The following is a 12,052-nucleotide window of genomic DNA, read 5'->3' on the forward strand; positions in this document are numbered from 1 at the left end:
ATTGGAGCCACTTGAAAACATGAAAGTTGTAGGCAATTGTCTCAGATTTCTTTTGTAAAAAATTCAGCTCATTTGGACTTCGAGAACTCCAGATATGGCCAAAATACTGAACAGTGCTCGGGCTGGAGGACAGATTCGGGCTTTTTTGTTGTTGCTACAATTTGGACTTGAAAATGGACTTTCTAGATCTTGGGCTCCATATAAAAGTTGTAGGCCTATGTCTTACCTTTCCATCCATATAAAGTGGACCTAAATCTGAGATTTACAACTCCAGATATGATCCAATTACCGAACAGTGTTCTGGTATGGACTACACCGACATCTCTTTTCGGAGTTTAGTCATCTCTTTGTCCTTTCAATTTCAATTCTTAAATTCATCAATCAATCCTTTCATTTATGTGATAGGCCTGCATTAAAAATAGATATTTACCATAAATTATAGGTAACTTATATTATTAGATATATTATTATAAAACATGTTTTAGTTAAGGAGTTATTGATACTTCAAGTGCTAAATGATTATATAAAACCTTGATAAAAATACACTTTTAAGTATTAATCAGTATGGGGATAAGAAAACATCTATAGATTTGTTAAAAATATGATTAATTTTACTTTAATGCCTCTAAAAGAGAATTCCTAACCAAAAGCTCAAAAAGCTAGAGGAAAGGCATTCCATACTATTGACTGAGTTGTTTTAGAAATTAAAACATATTTAAAAGATATAAAAGAAATAAATGCTTTTATTATGAAGTCCTTTTTGTTATTTGAAGAAATTGATAAGATAATTGAGGTTTTTGAAGTTGTTAAGTCTTTATTACAAGAGTTTTAAGAAGTTATCCTAGATAAATTGTTGGATGAATTACCTTACATGCATGATATTAAATGTAAAATGACTTGATATTAAGGCTAATCTTTTAAATATATCTCGTTACAAAATGAGCTCAAAAGAAAAGGAGATCTTAAGGGAGAAAATAAAAAAAATTATTGAAGAAATGGATGATTCAAAAAAGCTTAAGCATATGTGTTGTCCTTGTTTTACTAAAAATAGAAAAAGATTGTAGTTGACATATATGTATTTATAGTTATGCCATTAGTAAAGTGATAAATCTTTTCTCAATTAGATAACATGCTAGATTAATTATATAGTTGCACTAGAAAAATGATTTTTAAAATAAAAGATAGTTTATCAGGTAGTTATACTATTTGAGTTAACAAATGTGTTAGACATTTTCATAAAACTAACCTATCATATTTTAATCTTTTATAAATTCATTATGGTTTATTTTAATGGTAGCTTTATGTTTAATTATAATAAAACAAAACATATTCAGCACTCACAAAGGATTCTGAAGGTTATTATTTAATTTTTAATAAAAATATCAATTAATTTTTTTAATTTTTTTGAAGTTTAAAATATAATTTTAAAATTCAAAAACTTTAATTTTATTTTTGATATAAAATTGATCAACAAAAACCCTGTTCTAGAATCCTTATCACAACATCATCACCGAGTATAATACTAAACGAAATAATACTAAATCTAAGCACACATATTAAATTATTATTGGAGAAAAGTATTGTTCATGTGTGAAACAGAAAACCTTCATTAAAGAAACTGCTTATATCTAAAACATTTAAGATTTCCGTTTCAGTTGCCGCTTCATCTCAATTTCGTCAAGATAATAATCAGTACTTAAGCATGGGTAATTGCTGTTTTCATTTTGTTAAAAAATATAAAAGAAAAACATAAAGGGTTTGTTTTGTTGTATAATTTCCCGGAAATCGAGTAAAAACACACGGAAATGAAAAATCGACACGTTTCAATTTCCATCCATTCTAGTGTCAATTTATCATACCTCATCACCAATCTGACGGAGGCGGATTATTATTACATAAATAAGATAAAAGTTAACTAAGTAAAGGAAAGGAAATGAAAGGCATAAACTTGAAACCAAAAAAAAAGAAATAAAAGAAAAGAAACTAACACCCAACTCAATACAGAAAGTTAAAGAAAAAAATTATTTATTTCCTTAATTTCGATTCAATCAAGTTACAGCAAACATAAAATGAAGTACAGTTATATATTCTTATCCTTGAATCCAAGTTATGGAGGTCGGTGGTTGAGCAGCAGCAGCTCCCAGTCGACTCGGCCTGAGTTCACTGGCGAGAACGCGTATGATATCTTAGGAGTTTCGGAGACCAGCTCATTGGCTGAAATCAAAGCTTCGTTTCATAAATTAGCGAAACAAACTCACCCTGACCTCTCTCATCACTCAAACGCCTTTAATTCTCACCGTTTCATTCAAATCCTCGCTGCTTATGAGGTTCTTACTCTTCTTCTCGGCTTCTATTTGTTACTCTTTCTTTTTTGATCTTATTTATTAGTATCGTTTCTTTGTTGAATATGATAATTTATTACCATTGAGTGGATTTTTTATGAACGATTTTTCAGATGCATTTTAGAAATTAATTTAACTGTGATTGAGAATGATTTTCTGTAGAAATTATATACATTTTAATTATAGATGAGAATGATTTTTCGAGAAAGTATTTTAATTGTAGTTGAGAATGTATAAATTATTTTTAACTGCAGATTCTTTCGGACGCTGAGAAGAGGGCGCACTATGACAGTTATTTACTATCTCAGAGAAAGAGAGTGCTGACACAAGGTTCGACATTGTACAGATACGAATCGCGAATGACTATGAATAAAGAGATGGAAGTTGTTGAGTGGTTAAAGTGGTATAGATTGGCTATAAATGATATATTGTCTCAGAGAGAGGTGGTGGCTGGAACTGGTTATTTTGATGTACTTGAAACTGATTTTTATTCAGCCATACATGCAGCTTATTATGGACCTGTAATTGAGTCCATGAATCTTCTTCCTGATCGGTTTGAGGCGGAGGAAAGGTCTGTCCATGAAACTCCTGAGGTTCTGCATTTGGTTTCGGGTCGTCATCTTTTTGGAATGGTCTGCCTGGCCGACAAGATTCCTAAATTATCTTCTGCCTCTACTAAAAAATTAAAAAATGCCTTTGCATCTTTTGGTTTGGGAGTCTGTAAATCTGTTGAGGATACATGTGTCTTGAAAAATTCCAATGCGGTGGATGATGCTGGAATTTCTCAGATGCATCCAGGGAATAGTGTAAGTGATAAATCAGATGCATATGAAGATTTAGAATTGCATGTTTCTGGAAGGGTGGTGGCTGTGGCAACTAGAGTTCCTCCTAAGAACCAGGATGGCAGAGCAGTACAGAATGAAGATGCACAAGATCAGATACATGTTTTTCTTAAATCGGATGATGATCTTGTGCATGCTAGCAAAGGTTTTTACAAGGAATCTCTTGTGCCTGGTGCTGTTGGTGCAAGGATTCCACTAGGAACCATAAAGGGAATGGGCAGCAGTCTTGAAGAGGGATCATGTTTTGTCTATGATGCCTGTGGTACCAAAACTCATGTGATAATGAAACATAGAACTTTGATGGTTTGTAGTATTATTCTCCTGTTTGTATCTTCTTTTCTTCTTCTTCTTTTTTTAAAAAAAAATTCATGACGCATAAGATGCAAATTAAGTTTTTTGTTCTGTGCCTCTTCTTGATAATGCTAGTTTTATATGCTGTTTATTTTACATGGAATAGCAAAGAGAGTATCGGGTCCCTGCGTGATTAATGTCTCTTGCATATACATCAAATACACGCAACATAAAGCCTCAATCCCAAACTATTTGGGATTGGTTATTGGTGTCTCTTGCATACTTATTAAATATCCCTCTATGACCAAACTGGGAATTGGAATTATCAATGAACAGAAAGCCGACCCTCGTCCTCTTTATGGCTTGTGATGAAGATAAATATGTCTTCATTTCCCTGTGTATCATCAATACTCTAATTACATCGATTTGCTTTAATTTAATAGCTCCAATATCCATGTTTAGTATTCTATCCTTGCATGTCATTGTTTGAGTGTCACCATCTAGATCCATTTACGAGCTGCATGGATTTCTTTCCACAATTCTTAAAATATTTTCTAGGCTATGCTGGTAGCTTGCCTGAGCACCTTTCATGAAAACAATTGATAGTTTTCAGACTGTTGTGGAAATGTGACTGATATTTATTAAACCTTTTTTTGTCCTTGGATGGTTTTCCATTCAATCCTGGCATTAGGTGAATTTATTTATATGGAAAAGCAAAGGATGGCCACAGATGGGACAGTAGATAATATAACTTTTTCCTGTTCACTATGCATGTCATTTTCAGTGAGAATTATCCATGCATGCCCTATAGGATCCTGTCCATGTTAGTTAATCATATAGTACTAATGAATTCTGTTAAAAAATTTCAGGTGAAGCACATGCACTGGTATGGAGTAGGAGATAAAGTTTCTATTGTTGAATGCAGATGCAGCAGAGCCCGATTGCCACCAAGCAAGTGAGTAGCTTCATTTCATTTTATTACAATGATGGATGAATTACTGTTTCCAACAGCCAATTTTCTCTTTAGTTTTATATATTTTTTATTTTAATTTGTTCCATGTAAATGGTTGCAATAGATTTTGGCTGTTTGAGCCTCGTTGTGACATGCACGACATAGGTGGTTGGTATGTTGAAACATTCGGTAGAGATAAGAAAGGTCGGACAGTTCCATCTCAAAGGTATTGGGATGGATTTGATGGAAATGAACAAAATGACAAGTAAGTACATGAAATGTAGCCTAATGAGATTTTGAGTTATGTCATAGTTTCCCCTAACTTTGCATGATTCATCTTTTGATAAGGTCAAGGATTTCACTTGTATCATGTATGATCTTACTGGAATTATTATGTTCAACTTGTGGGATAGGTAGATATTTTCAAAGGTTTTAAAAAGGTACTAGATTTGTTAATACCTGAAATGGCTTGATAATAAACTTGGAATGAAGTCTCAACTTGTTATTTTTCTTCAAATTCAGTACTTTTTCTCCAACCCTCCTCTTATTGCAAGTTGGCATTTTAATCTGTAGCTACATCTTGTCTATTTGTTGCATTAGGTATATGAAAGAACAGAAAAAAAGCTAAAGAAAAGAGAGAGGGGTAGAAAAAGCAAACACAATATTTGAATCTAATGCCTCTAGCAAAGCTGGTCCATCCGTGTAGCATACAAATCATGCAAATTTTTCATACAAACTGATTTGACAATTGTTCTTTATATGCTGAACTGATCATTTATCACTTACCACATTTGTTTGTATGGAATCGCGGTATGATTTGTTTGCATGCATAGCAATTTTTCTTCACTCTGACTTTATTAGCATGAAATACCAGTTCAGTTTATCTTTGATGGTACATGATCTGAATGGATTCAAGATATTCACCTTTGTTTGCTATAAAGGATGTATTTTCAGCTTATCTAATCTTACCCTGATATTGACTTGTCATCAATAAATATTCCATACCTTCAAGCTAAGAAGAAAAATTTATGTATTTGTGTCCCATTGATTTGAATCTCAATGGAGATATTAGGAACCATATTGTTGTAGAACCACCAACAAGAACACAAATCAAGATAACCAGTTATCTAGGAGAAAATTTATTATAAGAATCATTATAAGTTTAAACTGGAGGTCTAGATAGAGTGCTTATCTATAGGCACTAAACCAAATAAAATAGGAAAACTAATAGTAGTAGGAAAACCTTTGAAACAGTCTTATTTCATAAGGAAACAAAAATATGAAAACCAAACTCTATTTTTCTCTCTGAAGTACTGAATCCTAAAAAACCTATCTTCCTGTAATCCCGCATCACATAATTTTTGTGTTTTCCATTGCAGAAGACTACATCCGGCGATGTATTTACTTGCTCTTGCATATAGAACTCTGGATATTGAAGATACAAAAAGAAGGAAACGGACCGTTAGGAATTTAGTTGAAAGTCAACTGTTTAGAATACTCCATTGGTGCAAGAAACTTGTGTAGGAATGACCGTAAGGGCTTCGAGATTCATATCAGTTTCAGCTGTTATACTTGGCAAGCACCTTGTTTATGACGTTGAAGGATGGTCAGTCACTATACTGTAGTATAAATCAAGCAAGGCCATTGCGTGAGCCATAGTTTCTGCAAGATGACTGAATATTTTGAAGAACCAATCTGTACGATTCTCAGGACAACAAAGTCGTTTAATAGGGCAGCCATTTGGATGTTCAATTTCTGATGCTAAATATCACGGCTCTAGAATATTGGATTATTTATTTCTATGATTGAAGAATGAGCTGTTAAGTTTGCTCTAATATTCAACTGAGCAAGAGCTGGGTTGTGGTATCAATAATTTCTCAATATTCTATCATTGTATATCCTGCTACTGGAGACGATTTTTATGGCATACAGGTTTATAGGGAAAGTGGTCACTTCTGTGCTAGCTGGATTTACAAGATGATTATCTAGATATCTTAGGGACATGAAAATTCTGTTTTGCCTGTACACCATGAAAATTCTGTTTTGCCTGTACACCTTTTCTAAGGGCTTATCATGTGCACCTGACATTCTTGATTTTTTGCATGCAATTTTCCTCAGACATGGAGAGAGGTGATTCTGTGAATCTTGAACCCCCTTGGCTACATTTTATGCAAGTGCGTGAATTCTTCAGAACTCTTCTTCTTTTTATTCGGTGAATGGAATTCTTCAGAACCTATCCTTATGTTCCCTGCTATCAAAGATGACCTTAGTGGTATATGGAGAAATTGTTTTTCTTTAGTTCTGGAGCTAACTGGATTTAAGAACAATTTGTAGATATGTTTGGATGGCATACTTGCCATTTTCTCTGCTTTTCTATTCTTAAGCGTATCTTTCTCTGTACCATATTTTCTTGAAGTTATTCTGAGGCATTATTCATCAAGCATGTTAAAGTATTGACATTTGGCAAATATCTAACTTCATCATTGTGTAGATAGACCACAGATATACTTTGGCAGTTTTTTAAGCATAGATCATAGATGGTGGCTCATGAAGAAAAAGTGATGGTATCTCAAGATTAATTCAGTTGCTTTGTTGCAGGCATGAGTTTGCTTATTTGATTCGTGATAGTGTGTATATCATATCATTCTAGCCTGCAGGTTTGCTGCATTTGCTTGCCTCTTTAAAGTTTCTAATCTACTGGCAATCAGTAAATTGGATTGTCCTGCATTAAGTTTATCTCTATGGTGGTTGCCTGATGTTCCCAAAACTTAGTTGTTGTTCCAATTTTTGAAAATACAATCATTTCCTTGAAGGTAACCACATAAAACCATATATATAATTCTTATTCCAGTTGAAATGTTACAAAATATTTTCATAACCCCTGCGCCCTTTTTCCTCATCGGTTAAGTAAGTCTTCCCATTTGCAGTACTGTCCACCTGCTAATGCACGATAATATCTGTCTCTGCAGTAGACTGGTCTTCCACCAGCAGCCTTAGCGGCAGCAGCTGCCAGATCATCATCAGTTATCACCTCCACAGGCAATCTAAGCAACTCCTCTTTTCTACGATATGTACAAGAAAATATAAGGATGTAAATTAAATGGACATGCAATGGCAGTAGGATTCTCTAGACTTGTGCTCATACCTCACGTTGTATTTTGTATTTTTCCCTGAAGCTGGATCAATTGATGGGTTTTCTTTTGTGGAAAAAGTCGTTTGAAAGAAATCTTCTACTGGTGTAGCAAAGATAAATAGCATTACTGCTGTCACGAGCAACGCTCCTGTTCCGACAAGTGTTTGTTTCAACATCTTGATGACTGGTTTAACCTAGGGGTTTGGAGGTTCAGTATGAATCTCTTTTGCTTTAAAAATTTAAGAGCTCTATCATGTGCCAGTTTGTAATGTGAAAAGACAATGAATAAAATCATCTACAGTCCACTCCATAATTACATTGGTGTTTGATTCCTTGTTAGTGAGTATTGTGTGGTTTCCTGTGCATGTGCATTCATACTTGTTTGTGTTGTCTTGCTCTGGATGCAGTAATGCCCATTAATTCACACCTGTGCAGCTCTATCTACACATGCATGTGCAGAGTTCTTGTAAGATCTTTTAGTTCCATTGAAGTCCTTTTCATTTAGCATGTCCATCTGTCTTTATTTTTCTATACATGTGGTATTTCATCTTGTTTAGTAGAAAAATTGTCTTTGTGATAATTTTCTCTGCAAGCATCATCCTGAATTGAATATATGAAATGGGCTTCTCACCTTGTAAGAGCCCAACAGTCTATCACGAGCCAGGACCTGCATGGGAGAAAAAAAAATGATTAATTCAAGTGTCATTCTGATTTTAAGAGATAATATCAGCATATGCCTGTTTTAGCAAGCATGCAAAGCAGAATGAAAAACAAACTGTTGATACATATGTCCTCCCTAGTTTGCTTAAACATTTCATCCAATCCCCACTTCAGACTACCACATTAGTGAGAAACTCTGGTTGAACATTAGTAGACATTCTTATTGCTATTAGTTATTTTGATTTTTCTATGGGATTGTGATATTTTACTTTTTGATGTTTTTTTGAAGTTTGGACTTTGAGACAATGCAATTGAGCTATCTCCATCACTGTGCTTTGTTGAGGGCATGTAGGCTGCTAGCTGAGCTGACTGATATCACATGGTGGTAAGATAAGCTATGCTTTTACTTCTCATTCATGTGAATTAAAGAATGTGCTTGTTATTATATTGGATTTTCATTTACTCTTATGCTATTTCTTTTAATATATTCATTACGTGTAGCCTTTCACGTGTTATGAGCTTATAAGATACTTTGACCCTTTTTGGCCCAAGGAAAATGCGTGTTTTTACATCTATTAGTATTAATTAAGGGGTTTTTTCCTCCATGTTATTCAACAATTATTTTTTGATTGTTATTGTGGCCTGGCACTTCGCAGACTCCTGTTAATATTTTGTTCTTGTAATTGCTTAATATCAGTAATGTTACAAAATACATAATTTCACTAGCTGTGGTGATCTCTCTGATTTATTCTCTCCTATCAAAGTTATGTACACGCACAAGTGCCAGAAACATTGATAATTAAGAAAATGCATGGAATAGTATGTTGTTGGCGGAAATAATTCAAAATTGATTTTTTTAAACTATGCCTCCACTTATATGTTCCCTTCAAGGCCTTTGCTGCCCTCAACCTTTTCGCTAAGAATCTCAGTCCCCCCATTGGTATTGTGTTTAGGGCGAAATTAGAAAATTATTGGAAGATGATTGACCCCCCTTGATATTGTGTTTTTCATTCATCATACAACATAGGTGACCAATTAACTGTTAGGAAATTGTCCTTTTAATATGTTTCCTATCCTTTTAATGCACTAGAATTAAAAATTCATTGAATTCTTCGTCCTAAAGAATTCGTCAGCTTTTTCTGCATGCATGCAGACGCATGCCCCCACACACCCAAAGACAGACACTCGTATGTATAGATGATAGAGAGAGAGATGCTAACCTCAGTTGGCTTTACCCACATTTGTCCATCATACCATCCACTCTCTTCATAGGGAATCACAGCTGACAGAAGTCTATCACCAACATAACTCCATCCCTGTGGTATGCACATTAAAATGTGGTAGTTTCCAAAGGAATACTTTAGAAAAATGTATGAATTGGTGGTCGGTTTCATGTTAAAATGGAAATGACTGAAAAGGGTGCAATTTGAATGTTAATTAGTTGGGATCACACCTCTTGTATCTCCTGCATACTGCTGGTTTGGTTGTGCATTCATCTAGACTACGTGGTAGTTCTATATTAGGACAATTAGAGAGAAGATATGTTACAATATTTTAGAATATTCTGCCATGGTATGTTTCTACTGTTTTGAGTGGGCAAAATATTCTTACTGCCAGAGTATAGTGTTTGAATAAACTATTGCAAAACAGATATCAAACTGTGCTTCACAACTGTAACACCTTTCAACACTACCACTTTATGTTTTTTTTATCAGAAACTACCATGTTAAGATAACCCTCTGTTTATGCAGTTAACTTTGCGTCCAGCCTTTTTCCAGATGAATTGAATAGAGTATTGTGGTGGAGGCTTTAAGAATATGGCCTTTCCAGTTGAGGAGCACCTTTCAGAACCTACCTTTTCCGGCTAATACATTCAGCAAGGGAGTGACTACAAACAAACTGGTTTTCTGTTAGGCTTCTCATGGTTATTTCCCCTAGTAGTTTCCACCATCACAACCAGTCAAATGATTTGTTTTATTCCTATATTTCTGAAAAGAATTATTACTCCATGACAATACTGAGAGTTCTTTGGATTGTGATTTTGATGGGTGTGATGTAACAATGATGATGATGAAAAGAAGATGAAGATGATACCAGATATATTCTTAAGATGATTAATGACACAAGGAATAGAGTTCCTGTTCCAGCAGCTAGCACAAATCTTAATGGTTCCTGCAAGATTGGAACACTGAAATAAAGCCTTAATATTCACAAGTGAAAATCTTTTCACAGATCAAGTATGTCTAGCTTTATATCTATCCTTTCTGAGTTTCTGAGATACGTGATTCTACTCGTCTCTATCATTCCATGTCTATACCCTTCTATCAGGTGGTTCTGCATCTAAAGCTAATTCTAATAATAGTTATAGGTAGAGGATAGGATAGGAAGAGAGCGCAAGTGCCCTAAAAAACCTTGCCTCGTTTCAAAAGCAAAAAGGCGCAGACAGAACTGCTGTTTCCCTGTGCTTCAGCATTTTAAATAATTTAAGAAATTCTTTTTGGACTTTTCGTGTGATAACTAGCTTCAACTCTGGATCAGATGTTTCATCAATATTCTTTTTTTGAAAAGATGGTTTGCATTTTGAACTTACCCTGGAAGGATTGAAAGTTGCAGCTGCAATCGGAACTCCAAGAACTGTGAAGGTTGCTAACCAGAGTCCACCAAGGCGAAGTAAAAAGGGTCCTGGACCAAGTTCACCCCAAGAATACAGGGGTCCCTCTTTCAAAGACGAGTACTCGTTCACCTATTACAGAACTCGGACCACTGTAAGTGTGAATATGTCTCGTATCATGCTCAAGGGATGGTTTACTTGATGCATGCATATCTGCGTGTGCATTTGCAGCATACTTTTTTTTTTTTTTTTCTTTTGGCAAGAAAATTATGCATATCTGCGAAAGCTTTATAAGACACTAAGATATGAATTTGCATAAAGCAGTTGTGAAAGCTGTGCTTACAGTCACACAGCAGACTTACCGGCCTTTGTTCAAAAGGAACCTCAATTTCCAAGCCAGGCTCCCAGCTCCGGCCTGGGAAACTGCTTGTACCCCCATTAGTGTCATCTTTCAAAGCTTTCACAGAAACCAACGGTGATAGTTTCTGAGCTCTATGGTAACTAATTATCCATGATCTATAGCTGGCTCCAAGTGTGGCTTGTCTTGGACAAGGAATTAGAGAGCAGCAGACATTCAGCTTGAGCATCTAGTTTCAGGCCGTTAAACTAGCCGTTGATAGGTGCAGCAACCAAATTCTGAACCTTAGGTGTTCAACTTTTTCGGTGGAAGGAGGGACTATCTAGTTAAAGGGATGGTTGCATTTTCTTCAGGGACCATGGATTATTTACGTGGAGGAAAACAAGGGAGACGTCGTTTTATTTATTTCTTTGAAGGAGAGGATTCTTGAGACAAGAACCTCTTAATTGATTTGTTGCCATGGTGGACAAAACTGGTCACGGTGACAAATCAAGATTTGGCATTGTCTAGGTGGCCCACAGATGGATTGCTTATATGTTCATGCCATCTATTTACGTGGCCTTGTTTAATACCACTTACTGCCGGGGGAATCAGATTATCCAAATGTGACGTACTTTGGAAGTGTCTGGTAGTATATTGGTAATTGCTCTTTAAATTTTATTTTTGATATTAATACATTAAAACTAATCAAAAATACAAAAAGATTAATTTAAAGATTTTTTTTTATTTTAATTTTAGAAAAGTGCAGGTGGCGGCAAGAGACAAATAGGCTATTCATGTGGTTCAAGACGAGGCATCCTCTACCGTGCACGCAATTGTTTGTGTAGTTCTCGTGTTTCCACGGGCAAAGACATCGACAGAGT

General features: G+C 35.0%; 2 protein-coding genes across 5 annotated transcripts; one reads left to right on the plus strand and one right to left on the minus strand.

The window, feature by feature from the left end:
• Window positions 1–1,962: 1,962 nt before the first annotated feature.
• LOC105112703 (Chaperone DnaJ-domain superfamily protein) lies at window positions 1,963–10,308 on the plus strand. Of its 3 annotated transcripts, none has more exons than XM_011008487.1 (5): window positions 1,963–2,327; window positions 2,597–3,487; window positions 4,345–4,430; window positions 8,510–8,605; window positions 9,972–10,308. In XM_011008487.1, the coding sequence occupies exons 1-5, from the start codon at window positions 2,070–2,072 to the stop codon at window positions 9,973–9,975; spliced, it is 1,335 nt and encodes a 444-aa protein (XP_011006789.1). In that variant the 5' UTR covers window positions 1,963–2,069; the 3' UTR covers window positions 9,976–10,308. The 3 variants fall into 3 exon arrangements, with proteins under 3 accessions (XP_011006789.1, XP_011006787.1, XP_011006788.1); XM_011008485.1 differs by lacking the exons at window positions 8,510–8,605; window positions 9,972–10,308 and adding exons at window positions 4,552–4,692; window positions 5,807–6,390; XM_011008486.1 differs by lacking the exons at window positions 8,510–8,605; window positions 9,972–10,308 and adding an exon at window positions 5,807–6,390.
• CGLD27 (DUF1230 family protein (DUF1230)) lies at window positions 7,212–11,542 on the minus strand. Of its 2 annotated transcripts, XM_011008482.1 has the most exons (7): window positions 11,194–11,541; window positions 10,811–10,963; window positions 10,315–10,392; window positions 9,441–9,536; window positions 8,192–8,227; window positions 7,573–7,754; window positions 7,212–7,489 (listed from the first exon to the last, which is right to left on the minus strand). In XM_011008482.1, exons 1-7 carry the CDS (start codon window positions 11,416–11,418, stop codon window positions 7,324–7,326), a joined length of 936 nt encoding a protein of 311 aa, XP_011006784.1. In that variant the 5' UTR covers window positions 11,419–11,541; the 3' UTR covers window positions 7,212–7,323. The 2 variants fall into 2 exon arrangements, with proteins under 2 accessions (XP_011006784.1, XP_011006785.1); XM_011008483.1 differs by lacking the exon at window positions 10,315–10,392 and having other exon boundaries at window positions 11,194–11,542.
• Between the last annotated feature and the right edge of the window lie 510 nt (window positions 11,543–12,052).

The sequence above is a fragment of the Populus euphratica genome, unplaced genomic scaffold (assembly GCF_000495115.2).
Source record: "Populus euphratica unplaced genomic scaffold, PopEup_1.0 scaffold517.1, whole genome shotgun sequence".
In the NCBI taxonomy this organism is placed as follows: domain Eukaryota; kingdom Viridiplantae; phylum Streptophyta; class Magnoliopsida; order Malpighiales; family Salicaceae; genus Populus; species Populus euphratica.

Excerpts from the sequence above, each read along its gene's own strand:
- CGLD27 (XM_011008482.1), bottom strand. The coding sequence starts at position 11,418 with ATGCTCAAGCTGAATGTCTGCTGCTCTCTAATTCCTTGTCCAAGACAA. Across the intron at positions 9,537-10,314 it reads TCATCTTAAGAATATATCTG|GGATGGAGTTATGTTGGTGA; the intron begins GTATCATCTTCA and ends TGCATACCACAG. Across the intron at positions 8,228-9,440 it reads TGTGGGTAAAGCCAACTGAG|GTCCTGGCTCGTGATAGACT; the intron begins GTTAGCATCTCT and ends TCTCCCATGCAG.
- LOC105112703 (XM_011008485.1), top strand. The coding sequence starts at position 2,070 with ATGAAGTACAGTTATATATTCTTATCCTTGAATCCAAGTTATGGAGGT. Across the intron at positions 3,488-4,344 it reads TGAAACATAGAACTTTGATG|GTGAAGCACATGCACTGGTA; the intron begins GTTTGTAGTATT and ends AAAAAATTTCAG. Across the intron at positions 4,693-5,806 it reads GGAAATGAACAAAATGACAA|AAGACTACATCCGGCGATGT; the intron begins GTAAGTACATGA and ends TTTCCATTGCAG.